The sequence below is a fragment of the Meles meles genome, chromosome 20 (genome assembly GCF_922984935.1).
Source record: "Meles meles chromosome 20, mMelMel3.1 paternal haplotype, whole genome shotgun sequence".
Taxonomy (NCBI): domain Eukaryota; kingdom Metazoa; phylum Chordata; class Mammalia; order Carnivora; family Mustelidae; genus Meles; species Meles meles.
The window spans coordinates 19,854,515-19,870,506 of record NC_060085.1 but is presented as its reverse complement, the minus strand read 5'-3'; the positions used below and the strand labels follow the sequence as shown (position 1 = coordinate 19,870,506).

Sequence of the window (15,992 nt, the reverse complement as noted above, 5' to 3'; positions counted from 1 at the left end):
ATGCAACAAAGTCTCTGACGTGCAGAGCTGGCCATGCTCTTCCAGAGAGTATTTTGCAGGCCTGTCATCACGTGGGGAAAATGAGTCCCAGAACAGGTGCTCCCAGGGGCACCGAGGAGGGACGCACTTCCTGTCCTTCTCCAGATCTGTTCCCTGTGGGTGCTCTGAGAGCTGCCTAATGGCATTTGTAGGGCAGGCCTGCCTCAGCTGAGGGGGTCTAGGGTCTGCATATAGGTTCAGACGGGACAAGGAGTACTGCTGGGTGGAAGTTGTTCAATTAAGCCTAAAGTTCCCAGGCTCTAGAGTTCCCAAACTCCAATAGAAAGACCCAAACCCTAGGCTCTCGAAACTCCCTCCAGAGACCCCGAGCCTTCTGGCTGGACTCTTCCTGGAAACCTGCCTGCCTTGTAGTCCTAAGCTCTGTTGCAGACCCAAGAGACCACGAGGGGGTGCCAAGGCCTCAGATCCTGAGCAGTGGAGATGGTCCTTAAGCCTGTGGGAAATGGATACTGGCTCCTACCAGAGGCTGGTGGCTTCCCATCTGCCCTATTGGGTCAGCAGGTCGGGTCTGTCCAGGAACAACAGATTATCTGTCCCACCTTCAGCTTCCGGGTTCCACCCATCCTCCACCCCCATATAGTAAATGGGCCCCTGGGGTGGGGGTGGGGTGGCTCTGCAGCCCCTAGAGAGTTGGGGCAGTGCAGGAGCCCAGGTCTGTTCTACCAAGGCAAATCTGGTTTCTGCCTATTGGGTTTCTTTAAAGTGAGGCCATCCACTGTCTCCCAGTCCCCCTCTGGCTCCCCTTGCCCACCAGATATGGTCATAAGCCCTACTGGACCCACAGGCCTCCCCAGCTCTTAGCTTCCCCTGCCAGGCCTTGACTCATTGAATTTGGACCAGGGCCCCCAGCCGCACTTTCTCCTGTCCAGCAGCACCCCACCTGCCCTGGCCTACCCCACCTGTGGACACTTGCTCATGCCAGTCCCTCTGCTGAGAGCTGGCTGGAAGGAAGCAAGAAGGATGGGAATTTTGTCAATTTTCAGGGTGGGGAGCAGTCAGACTGCGAGGGCTGTAGCTCTGCCTTGCCGATACTGAGTCCTTAATGCCTGCCACAAAGCCCACCAAAAAGCCAGGTAAGAAACCAACAATCAAACCTACAAGTGAGCAAACGGAAGCTGAGCTTGCGAGAGAGGTGTGGGAACTGTGGTCAGGCCACATGAAGGGGGGCAGGAAGGACAGAATCTGGATGTAGGGTGAACCCCCATCCTCCCTCCCCTGCCAAGGAGAAAAGCCAAAGTCCAGTCCCAGAGCCAGTGTTTATTAGCAAGATGGAACCCAAGGGCGGCTGTGGCCTAGGCAGCTGAGGGCCACCGGGAGCCCCTACCCACCTACTCCCAAAGCCCCCCCAGAGCTATGTACACCCATCCTCTGAAGTGGTGGGCAGAAGGGAGCCCTGGGGGAGCCCCTGAAGGCCCCAGGCCTCCACCATTGCCCCCTCTCCCCTCAGCCCTGCCTAACCTGCCCCTCTACTATTCTCCCAGCCCCCAAGTCACAGTGGCCCAGAAAAAGCGAAGAGGAGGTAGAGTGGCCAGGCAGGGAGGGCTGGAAGTGTGCCCCACCCAGGCAGGGCTCCTTTGCTCCTGTCCCCAATAAATAGAGAATAAATACCCGGGAGGGGGCTAGCCTTGACTGAGTGTCCCCTCCCAGGCAGGGGCCGGCCTCCTGTGTCGGCCCCTTCTTCCCTCCTCGGAGTGCCTCTGAGCCCCCCCACCCCCACTCCCAGTCTCCGAAGCAGTCCTCGGCTCTGCGTCTGTCTGCACTGGCGGCACAGCTTGAGAGCACATGCTGGCAACGGTGAGCAGTCCGTGCCCTGTCCAGGGGCGGCGTGCTCCCTCCCCGCGTCCTGTAGATCCCGGCGGTGGCGGCCAAGCAGGTAGACTCCCAGTTGAGGCTGGGGACTGTGTGGTCCTGGCCTGGCCCTACCGACTGGGTGGGCCTGGCTGGGTGGGCTCTGGTCTCTGACCAGCAAGGGTCTCAGTTTTGGACCGTGCTGCCGCTGAGGCAGGCTATGTACAACCCACCAATAAATACTGTCTTTGCAGGGGCAGGGTGTGTATAGAATATAGATATTTTATATATATATATTTATATATATATATATCTTTTATATTAAAAGGGACGAGGCTGAGGCCGGCCCATCGCAAGGCTCAGGCAGCTGGCCTCATGTGTCCGGCGGGTGATGGCGGCGGTTCCGGGGCTTCTTCTGGTCCTGGGGTTCAGGAGGCCTGGGTGCGCCTGGGGCCTCCCTGGAGCTTGGGGGCACATGGCGCCAGTAGCCCTGGCAGTACTGGTGGATGAGGCCCACTTCGGGCTGGGCCAGCAGCTGGGCCAGCTCCTGGTAAGGGGGTGTGGGGAGGCCGGAGCCGAGGGGCGGTGGGGCGCTCGCTGCTGGCGGTGGGAAGAGGGCGGCGTGGACGGCATCCCGGCCCAGGACGTGCAGCTGCACCCGCGTGACAACATGCTTGAAGTTGTTCTCGGTGGCCGTACAGGAGTAGAGGCCACGGTCCCCGGGCTGCAGGGCGCGGAGCAGCAAGCCTTGCTCTGTGCGCAGGAAGCGGTCCTCGGCGCGAATCTGCAAGAGCAGGGAGCCGGGGCTCAGGGCTGTGTGACCTCCCTGCTGCCCAGCCGGCCCCCGGAGCAGACCACCTCTGTGGCCATTCTGTGGAAGGGGCCCCTGTGTGGAATTTCCATGTAGCAAGAAAAGCCCACAGTAAGTTTTCACATACATCTGAACAGGGCATCCGTACACTTTTCCATTTCGGGAGGAAGGATGGGGAGGAGATTCTGTACAATGAGAGAATGCTCGAGCATAGCATTTCTTTTTAATGGGAATACCCAGCTGAAGTATCCTTATAGAATCTTCGCATAGGGAGGGGTGCCTGGAACGCATTTCCATAAAACAAGGGCTCCTCCACGGAATTCCCACATCCTAGAGCTCGAGCGCATTGACGTTTCTATGCCATGGGGTATACACCTCCAGCGGAGCACACGAATGGGATTTTCATGTAAAGAGGCAGGCTTATAAGTGGTTTCCATAAAATACAGAAATCCTAGCATTTCCATATAACTCGATTCACTGAAATGACTTCCAAACAGGGAGGGAAACTTGGAAGGGCTTTCTTAGAATGGGGCTGCCCCAGATGGGCTCCTAGAGCACTTTCCTCCTATGTGGCCTTCCTACTGAGGGGGGGGACTCCTGCACCCACAGCAAGGACTAGGGGGTGGAGGAAATCACCTCACGGCGCCGGTCACTAGGGTCTCGCTGAAATAGCCACTTAACAGTGGCCTGGGGCGAGCGAGGCTGGCACTCGAGGAAGGCCGCGCTCCCTGCCACACCATACTGCACGGACTCCACCGTATTCTTGTTGGCTGTAGGGCAAGAGGGCACAGCATGAAAGCAGCATTGCCTCAGGTGGCCTGCAGGCCGGCACAGGGCAGGGGCTGAGGGGCACACACAGGGGCACCCATGCTGGAAGAAGGCAGGGCTAGACCATTGGGCATCCACTCCTTCCTTGAGTGGGTGGCTAAGGACAGCCCATCTGCCAAATCCCAAGCCCCCTTACCCCGTGGGTCATGTGACAGTCCTTCCAGCGGCGGGGGGGCGGCGGGCTGAGAGAGCTCCATGGGCTGCACAGGGGCCCATGCTACGAGGAGCGCCCAAGGGCAAGGCACAGCACACTCACCGTTGGAGTTAAACCCGCGGCACTGCCTGATGGGGTTCCCGTGCCTGACATCCTGCCGGCGGCTCCGCCTAGATGAGGATAGCTCCTGATCAAGTATTTTCAAGAAAGCTGTGCCCCCTGCCCCAGGTCCCTATACCCTCAAGACTCTAGGAGGGAAGAGTCGCATCCATTACTCCCAGGGTAATATCACATCGGTCACCAACCCCCAGGACAGGACCCTGGGTCTGGTGGCTCAAATTCCAAGGGCCTGAGGGGTCCACACCTCTTGGAAGATGCTGTGTAGCGGGAGCAGGACTGGCCGTCCCAGGCACAGTAGGGGTCCCGGGCAAGGCAGCAGTCGGCGCAGGCAGCCCCATATGCCTGGCAACGGTGCAGGCTCAGGTGGGTGACACCCACGGCGGATGCCACGTATAGTTGTTGCTGAGGGCAGGGGAAGGGGCGTGTCAGTTCCCTCCCCACAGCCAGCCCCCATCAGGAGCCAGCTGGGCTCCTTGCCTTCCCGTTCAATGCCTCAGTTTCCCAATCCTTATGCCAAGGGCATGACCCCAAGGAAGAACAGGCTCCATCCCTACCCCCAGCCCACCTTAGCAAAACTTACTCTCTTCGAAGAGATGGTCATGGTCTTAACAGGTGCTGGCTCCTGGAAGAAGACAGGGATTACCTTGGGGATGGGGGGACCCCTTCCCTGCCCCCATCTGGAGGGAGGTCTGAGGTAAGGAGCTGGTACTAAGGAGGTCCAGGGTGAGAAGAACAGGACTGGGTGTCATACCCATACCCACCTTGAAGACCTCTACCTCCTCCAGCATGAGCTCCTCCATCTCCTGGTCATCCTTGGGCAGCACAATGACCTTCTGCACTGTCCCGCGGTCTGGAACGGGCCGGGCAGGGCCTCAGTGGGGCTGAGGACGCTGGGGAAGGGGTACTAGCCTCAGCCCCTTCCCCCACCAGGTTCCAACCCCCCAAGGGCAGTGGAGCAGGAACTCTGTACCAAGGTTGAAGAAATTCCCCCGGATGAAGGGGTCCGGGATAAGGGCGGGTGGTCACGGCTGGGGTCTGCCCCTCTCACCCCAGACCCTCATTTTAGGCACTGCTGAGAAAAGGATGCTGGAGGTCCTCCTGTGTGGAGGGGCTGGAGTTGTGGTGGGCACACGGGCACACGTGCACACGGATGCACGAGAGCATGTATGGCGGTATTTGGACCCACGTGTCCTGCAGGTGTTGGCCACCTGTTCCCTTCTTCCTAACCCTGCACGGGTCCCTGGGTACCCAGTTTCCCTGCTGTCCCCACCCCTTGTCTCAGCTATCCTGGCTCCAAAGGATGGCGGTAGCAGAGTTGACCTTGGCGAGCCTGGAGCAACCCCCAGCAGGGTAGGTCTCCCACCCCACGGATCAGCACCCTCCGCCCAACGGGCCCAGCGTGGGAGGGTCTGGGAGCAGCAGTGGGTACCTGTGCCCAGGAAAAGCACCTCATAGCGCCCGTCGGCTGCATCCACCTGGTCCACAGCGACCGTGGTGAGCCTGTAGGGGGCGCCCGTGCGGACGACCAGTGGCCGCCTCTGCAGAGGGTACACGGCCTGGTACATGAGCGGGTGGCTGCGCATGAAGTTAATCACTTCGTCAGGGTAGTCCTTGGTGGACTTCATGGATGGCGTGAAGGTTCCTCCAGGGCACTGCAGGCACGTGACGAGCGTCAGGCCCAGCGGGGGCTTGTTGACCCCCTCAGCTCCAGAAGAGGCCTCTCCTTTGTTGGTCCCCAACACATCCACCTGCTCCACTCCTCAGGACTCCCATGCGGGCTTTCCCCCCTCACCCAACCTCTCTGCAGGCCCTGCTCCAGCCGAGGTCCCAAGGTCCTACATGGCCAAATTCTGCAGCCACTTTCCTGGCCTCGTGTGCCATGACCTTGTGGTGGCATTAGGCAGAGCTGAACACTCCCTTCCCAGGTCCTCATCCCCCATCCTATTTTCTCCTTCCTCCAGTCTGCCGCCCACACCCACCAGCGCCTGCTGGAGACCATAGCCCCAAGTTTCCTTAACACTCTGAGGGTGCTCTGCCCTGACCTGGTGCTTTTCCTTCTGCCTGTCCTTCACCCCTGCCCCAGCCCTGATCTCCCTGGCCGCCACTAGCCAGCTCTCCCAATGCCAGTTTGCCCTGCAGGTTTGTCCCCCCTGCAGGAGTGGCTCCCAAGCAGCCACACCCGGCCACTATCTTTCTTCCGGGATCCTGGCTGGGTTCTTCACAGACTGGTGCTGGGCAAATGATGACTCGTTTCATTTTGTTTTATTTACTTATTAAGTTCCCTCTGTGCCCAACGTGGGGCTCAAACTCATGACTCTGAGATCAAGAGTTGCGTGCTCAACCAACTGAGCTGGCCTGGTGCCCGTGTTTTGTTTTTTAATGTCAGCTTTATTTAAATGGATATATGGGGGGGGGCGCCTCAGTGGCTCAGTTGTTAAGCGTCTGCCTTTGGCTCAGGTCATGATCCCAGAGTCCTGGGATCAGGCCCTGCATGGGGCTCCTTGCTCAGCGGGAAGCCTGCTTCTCCCTCTCCCACTCCCCCTGCTTGTGCTCCCTTTCTCGCTGTGTCTCTCTCTGTCAAATAAATAAATGAAATCTTAAAAAATAAAGGGGGGGGCGCCTGGGTGGCTCAGTGGGTTAAAGCGTCTGCCTTCGGCTCAGGTCATGATCCCAGGGTCCTAAGATGGAGCCCCACATCGGGCTCTCTGCTCAGCAGGGAGCCTGCTTCCCCCTCTCTCTCTGCCTGCCTCTCTGCCTATCGTGATCTCTGTCAAATAAAGAAATAAAATCTTAAAAAAAAAAAAAAAGTGGATACATGGTAGGTTTTTGTGTGTATATGGCCCGCCTCCCCTGCCTGGCTGTGATCTCTGTGATGGGGGCACCCACATCTGCAAAAGAGCTAACCCAGAGCAGGCCTCATAAACAGAAAGGAAAGGGAAAGGTGGAATGATTGGGGCCCTCACCGTGCCGGGCCGTGGGTAAGGCATCTTCCCCGAGAAGGGCATCCACTGGTAGTTGGGGCCCTCCTTGTGGGCAAAGGGCCCGTTGAAGACCATGCGGATGTCAGCCATGGAGTAGACGCACACAGCAGAGCCTCGGAACACGGAGCTGTGGGCAGGGCCGGCTGCTGCCATGGGCAGGGCAGATCCTCCGCCCAGTGCTCCCCCCCCCCCCAGCCTGCCCCCAGCTCCTAGGCCACCACCAGGCTGGGGACCTCCACAAGCCATAGCCCCCCAGAGCAGCCAAGCCCTGTCACCGCCAGCCCCGGCCTCACCCCGAGGAGGTAAAGACAGCGTAAATGACGGGGTTCCTCACATCCTGGGTCTGCTGCACAAACACGTCCTCTGAGGGGAGAGGAAGACGACACTAGGAGGGTGTATTCCCCAAGAGCCCCAGGGCCCTGCCCGCTCCTGCCCAGGTGGCCCACCAGAGGGGCCCTGACCCCACCCATCCAGCCTCCACCCCTCCCAGAGCAGCCAGAGGATCCAGCCAGCCTGCGGGGTACTCACGGAGTTCATCAAAGTGAGTCTCGATACCATCCTCCCCGGGCACGGAGCACACCAGCCGCGCCTTCAGGAACGTGCTCCACTTGTTCACGAGGCAGCAGTGGCCACCATCGTCGTTCTGTGGGCAGGGGGCAGGGTCAGATCGGCTCTCGCACGGAGACCCTGCTCGAGCAGGGCAGCTAGAGCCTGCCGCGGGTGTGGAGAGGGACAGCGCAGGGGGCGGGGAGCGGGAGGGGGCCTGCTGGCGCTTACCAGGCAGATGCGCCCGATGCGGGCGTACACCGCTGGGCTCTGTGGCGCCTCGGCCGACCGCTCGCGGAAGAAAAAGTAGAGCTTGTCGTCGTTGCGCTCCGCGCTGTCCGGGATGAGCTCAGCGTGGATGAAGGAGGGGTCTGCAGGCGGGCAGGGGTCAGCTAGGCAGGCACTCCTCCAACAAGGCCTCTCTCCCTCCACAGAACCCCTGGCCCGGTACAGGCACACCCCCCACTCTTGCTCCGGCGTGCCACCTCCCCTGCCACAGCATGTCCCGGGGCCAGACCCCCAACGAGGGCCCCCTGAGGATCCTGTGGGGTCGCAGACATGCGGCGCCCTGGGGCCTCGCGGGCCGCCCTCACCATTCAGCCACCGAGAGTTGTACTGGTCCGTGCGCATGGCCGTCTGCTTCCCCAGCGTGCGGAAGATGGCAGCGTCGGTGCCCATGAAGTCGATGTACACACCGGCATAGAGCTCCTCGTCTGTGGGCGGGCAGGTGGGGCAATGAGGGTGCCGCCGTCGCCTCGGGGGCAGGGTCCTGTGTCACCCCTCAGACTCCCCAGGGCATGACCGTGGCACCAGTAGGGTGCTGGTCAGTGCTGAAGAACAGCCTCTGGGGACAGGGGTTAGCGGTGATCGGCTCTGATTCGCAGCGGGAGCCGATTTCTGTGGTATAAGTGCTCCCACCGTGGCTGCCTTCACGCTACTAACCCAGGGTCACCGCACGTGGAGCTGGGGAGAGCCGCCCACACAGCCATGTAGTCTTTCTACCCCACAAATACAACACATGTCAATAACCTCAAGAACAAAGATAATGATAAAATGTAGTGAAATAATGGGGCGCCTGGGTGGCTCAGTCATTAAGCGTCTGCCTTCAGATCAGGTCATGATCCCAGAGTCCTGGGATCAGGCCTTGCATGGGGCTCCTTGCTCAGCGGGAAGCCTGCTTCTCCCTCTCCCACTCCCCCTGCTTGTGCTCCCTCTCTCGCTGTGTCTCTCTCTGTCAAATAAATAAATAAAATCTTAAAAAAAAAAAAAAAAAACCAAAGAAAAAAAATTTAGCAACTACACAGGCTCTAACATACTACTCCATGTCTTCCTTCTAGACGTGCCCAGGGCAGGCCCTGCTTTCCCTCATCAGACCCCTAGTCCGGGAGCCACCATCAGGCTAGGCAAGAGGGGGAAGATAACGTCTAACCCCTGCCCGGAGGTCTTTCCCCGCCTGGAGGTGGCACAGGGCCCAGGAGTTGCTCTGAGGGGCAGACTGGGTCTGGCAGCCAGCAAACAGGCAGAGAACAGGGCCCAGGGTCATGGTGGGCTCACCCAACTTGGGGGTAGGGGCAGCAGCTGCTCCTGAGGCCCCAGATAGGACTCCTCTTCAGAGAACTTTTCCCTAACTCTCCTAGACACCTGGCCAGACCAGAAACAAACCCTGACCGCCTAGTTGGTGCAGGGGTCAGGACTCCATCTGTGTTCCCCTGTGGGACTCTCCCGGCCTCCCAGACACACTGTATGGGACCACCCCGCCTTCTACAGCTCCCAGTACAGACTAAGCTCATCTGCTCTCTCAGACAGCCTGGGGAGGACCTTTGCATGGCCCGTTTCAGGGTAGGATCTGGCCCCCTTAGTACCCCCATCCGAGGGGCTAGAGAGACTTTCACACCACTAGTCTCTTCCCTGCAGCTCACACTAGGCTCTGGTCCTTACCCCGCCCCCTGCTGGGTGTGGCCCCATGGGAGGGTTCAGGGGTGGCATGGTCACAGTCTCTGCCATGGGGAAAGTGTTGGTGCCACACTCCCTATTCCAGAGGCAGAGGCCACCCACTACGGCTGTAGAACCAGGATGGGGTAGTGGCACTCACTGATGAGGGCTGAGGCTGTGTCCAGCTTGGGGTCGTACGGACACTTGCCCTTCCCTGACTCGAGTCTCTCCGGCTCCAGGTAGAAGATGTAGTCCTGCAGGGCAGAGGGGAGCTCAGCATTGTCCAAGCTGGTCCCGCAGCCAGAAAGGTTAAGGGTCATCATGTCCCCAGGGTAAACGCAAGCCCCCTGGAGACACCCTGAAGCCATATCCCTTCACTCCCCATATATCCTTGGGTTTTAACTGTCCAGTCAGGTCTTCCTGGGGAAGGGCCATGATGCACATTCCAAGGGAGATGATTCCTGGTCCCAGGTATCAGATAAGACCTGAGAATCAGGGGCTAACACCCCCTCATGCCAATTGGGTCAGGGAGACTCTGGTCAGAGCCCCTGGGGCCACAGAGGCACAACTCTTTAAGCTGTGGCCGCCTGTCCTAGGCCAAGATAGGGATGCCAACCTGCCCAGGGCAGGAGGTACACCCAAGGGCCTGCAGCCCTGACCTTTGTTGCCAGGTCCCACCAGGCCAAAGGGCCCTGAGGGTGCTGTATCCCCAGACTTTATGTCCTACCTGGGGTCCTCAGGACTGACTAAAGGGCCATGGCCTTTCCCCTGCCCCTCAGCAGAGCCCCCAGTTCCCCATGTCTCCCCAATGAATCAGGAGTTGAGAGGTCCAGCCCAGACCACAAGGCATTCACAAAGCCCTCCGTGCCTCCCACCCCAGCCCTGAGGATGCCAGCAGAAAGCCTGATAAGGCTTTGGGACCAGAATGAGCTCATGGGGAGAAGGGAGGGGAAAGAGAGGGGCGCAGAGGCAGAGAGGAGGTGGCAGCAAGGGGCAAGGATGGTGATGGGAAGGTGTACACAGGCCCACTTCCAGTTACGCTCGGCACACGTGACTTTCTGCACACATGGGGCTGCACACACAGCTCAGCACACACCACCATCAGCACACGGAACCCGCCGCTCACACCCTGTGCACACATGCGGTCTGAGCCGTCCCACATTTCCGCACTCCCTGCCACAGACACACGCTCACATGACCACTTGCTCTAGCACTCACCGGCAGCCCTGGCTCCCCTGCCCGCCCCTGCCCAGCCCCAGTTCCCCAAGCCCCCCTCTGGCCCCCCTCCAGCCCAGTCCCAGGTCATGACTAGAGGGCAGACAGCTCCGCCTCTTCAGCCCCAGGGGAGCAGTTTCCAGCATGTGGGTGTGCAGGACACCTGTGTCTGCCTGTGACCTGTGCAGGCCTGGGGCATGGACAGGAGAGAGTAATATGTCAGGCCGCAGACACGTGCCATGTTCAGACCCCGGATGCTGAGTAAGGTGTGCGTGGGAGAGTACAACATGTGCCCACATGTGTATGTTGCTGTAGGCTCATGCCTGTGTACACACGTGTTCTGAGGGCCGAGGCTCTCTTTGCACCTGGTGGCTTCATGATCTCCTGCCTACAGGGACTCACAGGCTGACACGAAGCCAGCTGGGAATGCCTTCAGCACCTGAGGGCACAGGGTGGGGGAGGAGCAGGTTGGGGGGCCCAGAGTCGAGGAAGACCCTCGGAAGACTCGCGTAGGGTGGGGGCTCCTGGCTGGCAGGTCAGGCCCGCGGGCAGTTCAGCTCAGAGGCAGTGCTGCCTGGCAGGGGCCTGGAGGGCTGAGTCCCACCTGGCGTGGGGCTGTGGGCGTCGGGCGGAGGGCACCATCCGTGGCTCTGCTGCCTCGGCCTCTGACCACCTGCGTCTGGGTCCAGGGCGTAGCCTGAGAAGACGAGGAACAGCGGTTAGAGCCGGGGGTGGCCGGGGCTGGGGGAGCGGGCTCGGGCTGCCAGCCTCTCACAGTGCACACGCCAGGAGCACACATGAGCGCCCGGGCCCCCAGAGCACACATATGCCCCTGCATGTGCACACATACACACAGATTGGCACACGCCCCCACACACATGTCCCTAAGTCCACTCGCTCTCACACACGTCCTACAAGGTCGCACCAGCTCACGCACATGCCCACATGGAAATGAGAAAGGGCAGAAGCGGGCAGGGCGGGACGGAGCTGGGGAAGGGGCAGCTCTCCTCCCAGGCCCTGTGGCAGAAGGGGACCCTGGTGTCCAGCCTCCTGATGCTGAGGCCCCCGCCAGGCCCTCTAGGTTGGTGGCAGGGGCACGGTCCACAGGTACAGTGCTAAGAGGTCTGGGAGCGGCTGCTCACTGAGGCCTCCTCACATCGACCTGTGAGAAAGGCAGCTGTTAGCCCCATCTTCAGGTGAGGGAGTGAAAGGAGTCACTCACCCAAGGTCCCCGGGCTGGGCAGTGGCAGGCCTGGGGCTCAAGCTCAGCCTCCCATCAGAGCCCTGGCATGTGGCTACTGATGGGGTGGCATGGGGCCAGGCCGGGTGTGGCTCACCTGGGCTCGGCGGCCGCGGTTGACATAGGTGCACATGGGGTTGTAGGCACCGGTCCCACACACGTACAGGTGTGTTCGGTTCCAGGGCTGGATGAGCCTGACGAAGTTCCCGCACTCACCCTGGGGCAGAGGGAAAGCCAAAGAGGTGCCCAGATGCCTGCCCGCCCTGCTGCCTCCCCGAGGTCCCCTGCCTCTCACCCCCCCATCCCCCCTGCAAGAACCCCCCCCCCCAGCCCAAGCACTCACATTGCCATCCTTGCCTGAGAGCACACACTCCTCGATGCGCTGTGGGGAGGCTGCCCAGTGTATCTGCCAGAAATGGGGGTCAGAGGCAGCGGCTTGCTGGACAGGGCTTCCAGTCTCAGGACCCCGCACCCCGCACCCCTCCAACCCCACACCTGGGCTGGCCCTTACAATGAGGGGCTCACGGTTGATGTCATGCAGGTCCAGAGACAGCACGTAGTCCTTGCTGCCCACGTACATGCGGTCGTGGTCCTCATCTTTGAGCAGGATCCGGTAGTCTGTTGTGTTGAGCAGGAAGTTGAAGAAGTGGGCAGTGCCTGTGGCCTTAAGCTCTGTGGGCAGAGGGCAGGGCAGCAGTTAGGCTCCTTGGAGACCATCCAGACATGCCATCTTTGACAGAGAGAGGACCTCCACCACACCATTATCTTAAACCCCCAGCTTCCACCCTCCCCCAGCCCCAACACCGACCCAGCCCTGGGGGCCTACTTAGCTCCCTCTTTAGTCCCTGAGATGCTGGGAGGAGAAAGTGGGGCAGGTGGGCAGGCCAGGGAAGGGACCACACCCAAAGCTAAAGGCCTGATTCATCAGCAGCCCCAGCCAGTCTCTGAGTCCCAATGAAAGGGCAGTGGGTGCGGGCCAGGGCGCGTGATGGCATCAAAGAGTCTTTGCTCTAGTGGGGGCTAATGCTCCCACGCTCAGGGTGGAGCCTGCTTCCCACAGGGGACTAAAAGAGTTAATGAGCAGGAGGTGGGGGGCAGGTGCCTCCAGGACAGCCTGCAGACGCTGGCACAGGGCCGGGATGCTTTATCCTCACCCCAGCTGCCCACCAGTCAGGGCAAAGCTGACACATAGCATGGTCCCTGCCTCATCTGAAGCTGGTCAGCCAGGACACTGGACAGCCCTCTTTGGAGCACTACTGTCCCATAGAACTTGGGCTTCCCCCCAGATCCCACTGGGGTGCTCAAGTGGAATTCTGAGGCCACTTTGAACCAGTCAGGAACAGTCTTCCCCAGGAAAGATTCCCCCTAGTGCTACAGTGTCCCAAGGCTGGGAGGACAGGGTCCAGTGGAGTCCTTAGTTTCTCTCCTGCATGAGTCTGACGGCCCTGGCCCTTCCGCCCCCAGACTGCTGGGGGAAAGTCCTCCTTCCTGGAGATGAAGGACAGGAAAGAACTTGGCCAGTGACAGGCTAATGACAAACACAGGACTCAAGAAAACTTAGGAACTTTGCTCTGGGAGTGGGGAGAGCCAAGGGGTCTACTTGGCAAGCCCCTCCTCACCCTACCCCCAGCTGTCTTCAGCTCAGCAGAAGAGGGAAGATTGTAATGAAGGTGATGAAGGGAAGATTGTAATGAAGGTGATGAATATTCACTAGCACAGGGGGAGGGGACAGCGCTGGGAATGGCGGCACATGGAGGAGCACACGCATGTATGTACATGGCCCATGTCTGCACATGTGCATACCCGGCTGGCATCAGATGAGGCACCCGTGAAGGCCACCATACAGCTCCTATCTCCCCGCCCAGTAGCTGGGACTCCATTTCCCGGTGGGGCTGTTAGGAGGTAGGCCTGGAGAGGGAGAACAGCTGGGACCATGTGCCCTAGATGCTGCCAGAAGGTAGAACCAGCAGGTGGCCCCATCCCATCAGTCAAGTCAAGGTCGACCTTGACTCAGGCAGCTGTCTCTGAGGGGCCTGGCTGACCCTGACCCTGACTGTGTGCTCGGGACCCTGGAGCAGAGCTGGAGGGGCTATGCCTGAGAGCCGCTTCAGATGAGAGCTCCAAGATTGTGCTAAGTTTGGGAGGGGGGTGGCGCTGGGAGCCAGGAGACTCCCACAGCAGACCCAGAGCCTACATCTGAGGGGCTGGGAGGCAAGAAAAAGCATTGCCCTGCCCAGCCCCATGTGGCAACGAGAGAATACAGGTGATGACCTTGGCCAACCGCTGGGACGCAGGGACGCCAAGGGATCAAAGGGCCGATCCCTGCCTGGCTACGGCTTTGCCCGCCTGTCCGGCGGTGCCTCTGAAGTCCTGGGCAGGGCAGCCTGGGCACCTGTCCTGCACCTGTTGTTGGGCCACTTGGAGTCCCCCGCCTGGCCACCCAGCCATAGTGACAACAGGAAAGTAAACATTCCCCCCACCCCCAGGGCCAGGAAGCAGCCAGAGAGGAAATGGGGCTGCCAGAGGAGCCCCCCCAGGCTCAGACAGCCCGCCAGGGGTTATTTATACCCCAGCTGGGGTCATGGCCTTGGGTTGTCCCCTTACCCGTCCTACTGGGTTAGGAGGCATTTGGGGGACAATGGAGGGGAGGGAGGCAGAGGCTCAAGTGGGTACCTTCAGACGTAGGCACCTGGGGTAGGGGAAATCTCCAAACATCTAGCCCCAGGGACACAAGCAGTCAGAATCCCTACCCTCCATCCCTGCCCAGTCTTGGGCCTCTGTAATCTGGACCCTCCCCCTCTGCAGGAACCAGTGCCCAAGCCCCAAACCCAAGTTCCCCCCAGAGCTCAGAGCCCCAGCACTCCAGGCTCCATTCCCCATTTGTGGGAAAGGCAGGGGAGAGACAATCAGCAGAGGGACATGGGAATAGGAGACTAGCCTTGATTGGACATCCTATCTCCTAAACATGCACTCCCTGCTCCCTACCCCTTGGGTAGAAGTGGTCATGGAGGGAGCCTCCCACTTACTCATCAAGTACCTATTATGTGCAAAACATTGAGCTCATGATATCCAATTTACAGATGAGGACATCAAGGCACAGAGAAAGGAAGGAACAGGGCCCAAGAGCAAGGGGGTAAGATTCCCACGAGGTCCCGTGGCCTTTGGGGCTGAAGGAGAGGCAGCCTAAACAAAGCCAGTCCTGGTGAGGGGGACTGCCTACTGGGAGGCCGAGGGCCTAAAGGTGACTCCCCCTCCACTGACAGGACACATGACTCAGGACCCCCGGGACCCCTGCCAGTGGACATGGGGATATGGCGTCAATGGCTCTGTTGTCACAGGACATGATGCTTTGGTCACCGTGGAAACTTTGAGGGGGAGTCCCCATGAGGCCATGTGGGGTCGGAAGGGCGTAGGGCTTCATGACTTCAGTCAGGGCACTCTGTCCTCATTTTCCTAGGTAGACCATCTCTGAGCCCTCCGAGCACTGAAGTTCAATGTGATCCGTGCAGGTGAGGGTCCTGCTCTGAACTCAGCCGAGTACACCTTGGGACCTCTCCTCACCCTCCTTCATGAGCTGTCTGTCTTGGTGGGGAGAGGAGAATGGAAGAGGTTCCCAGTTCTGCCCCCTGCAAGCTGGCTCCCAGGTGTCACCATCTCTTGGAGGACATCCACCCTCAGTCCTATTCCCGCTATACTGCTTCCTAGTGCTGGGGTACAGAGCAGAGGGGGTAATGGGGCAGGAAAGGGCTTCCTGTTGACTCAGCCCAGCCCTCCCCTAACTCCAGCTTATCTCCACCCCACCCTCAACTCACAGGAGCAGAGCTAAATCCTGAATCATCCATCCAAACCCAGCTTACAGAAAGGGAAACTGAGGTGGAAAAGGATGGCTCTTCCAGGGTCCCAGAGTGAACTGAGTGTAGGGCTCTGAACTTAGTAACCCATGGCTGGAGTGCTCCTCTCACTCCTGCCAGACTGTAGGAAAGAATTAAAACAAGGGGCTCCATGACAGCTCTGTACCCCAACTCCAGACAGGGAAGACTGAAGCCCAGGGGAGAGGCGTGCTCACTTCCAGTCACAGGGCAAGGAGTGAAACTGGTGTCCTGTCACCACCCCCTCCCCACCCTGCCATAGGGCAAAGGAGCCAGAGGCCTTCATTCCTCCAAGAAGCCTGGGTCAGGGCAGGAAGTGGCCAAGTAGTCCTAGGTTTCCTGCTCTGATACCTGCACCGTCAGCAAGGCTAGATGCTCCTGGCCCCCAGCCCCACTGAGGAGCATAGACTTGGGCCTAAGGGGCATCTGTGGTGGTGGGGGGGGGGGG

General features: G+C 59.8%; 1 protein-coding gene across 3 annotated transcripts in view; it reads right to left on the bottom strand.

Moving 5' to 3' along the window:
* Nucleotides 1-1,007: 1,007 nt before the first annotated feature.
* Nucleotides 1,008-15,992, bottom strand: part of SEMA3F (semaphorin 3F) — a 39,092-nt gene continuing 24,107 nt past the window's right edge. For 2 of the 3 annotated variants that reach the window (XM_045991911.1, XM_045991910.1), the window contains 17 exons: nucleotides 12,187-12,347; nucleotides 12,019-12,081; nucleotides 11,773-11,892; nucleotides 11,040-11,132; nucleotides 9,381-9,474; nucleotides 7,882-8,001; nucleotides 7,520-7,659; nucleotides 7,271-7,385; nucleotides 7,036-7,105; nucleotides 6,725-6,869; nucleotides 5,191-5,413; nucleotides 4,523-4,611; nucleotides 4,342-4,383; nucleotides 4,006-4,163; nucleotides 3,744-3,811; nucleotides 3,296-3,429; nucleotides 1,008-2,632 (listed from right to left, as the gene is read on the bottom strand). In XM_045991911.1, the coding sequence (XP_045847867.1) occupies nucleotides 2,222-2,632; nucleotides 3,296-3,429; nucleotides 3,744-3,811; nucleotides 4,006-4,163; nucleotides 4,342-4,383; nucleotides 4,523-4,611; nucleotides 5,191-5,413; nucleotides 6,725-6,869; nucleotides 7,036-7,105; nucleotides 7,271-7,385; nucleotides 7,520-7,659; nucleotides 7,882-8,001; nucleotides 9,381-9,474; nucleotides 11,040-11,132; nucleotides 11,773-11,892; nucleotides 12,019-12,081; nucleotides 12,187-12,347 (2,246 nt within the window). In that variant the 3' untranslated portion in view covers nucleotides 1,008-2,221. The remainder of the gene's footprint in view (nucleotides 2,633-3,295; nucleotides 3,430-3,743; nucleotides 3,812-4,005; nucleotides 4,164-4,341; nucleotides 4,384-4,522; nucleotides 4,612-5,190; nucleotides 5,414-6,724; nucleotides 6,870-7,035; nucleotides 7,106-7,270; nucleotides 7,386-7,519; nucleotides 7,660-7,881; nucleotides 8,002-9,380; nucleotides 9,475-11,039; nucleotides 11,133-11,772; nucleotides 11,893-12,018; nucleotides 12,082-12,186; nucleotides 12,348-15,992) is intronic. The other variant, XM_045991912.1, reaches the window with a different exon arrangement.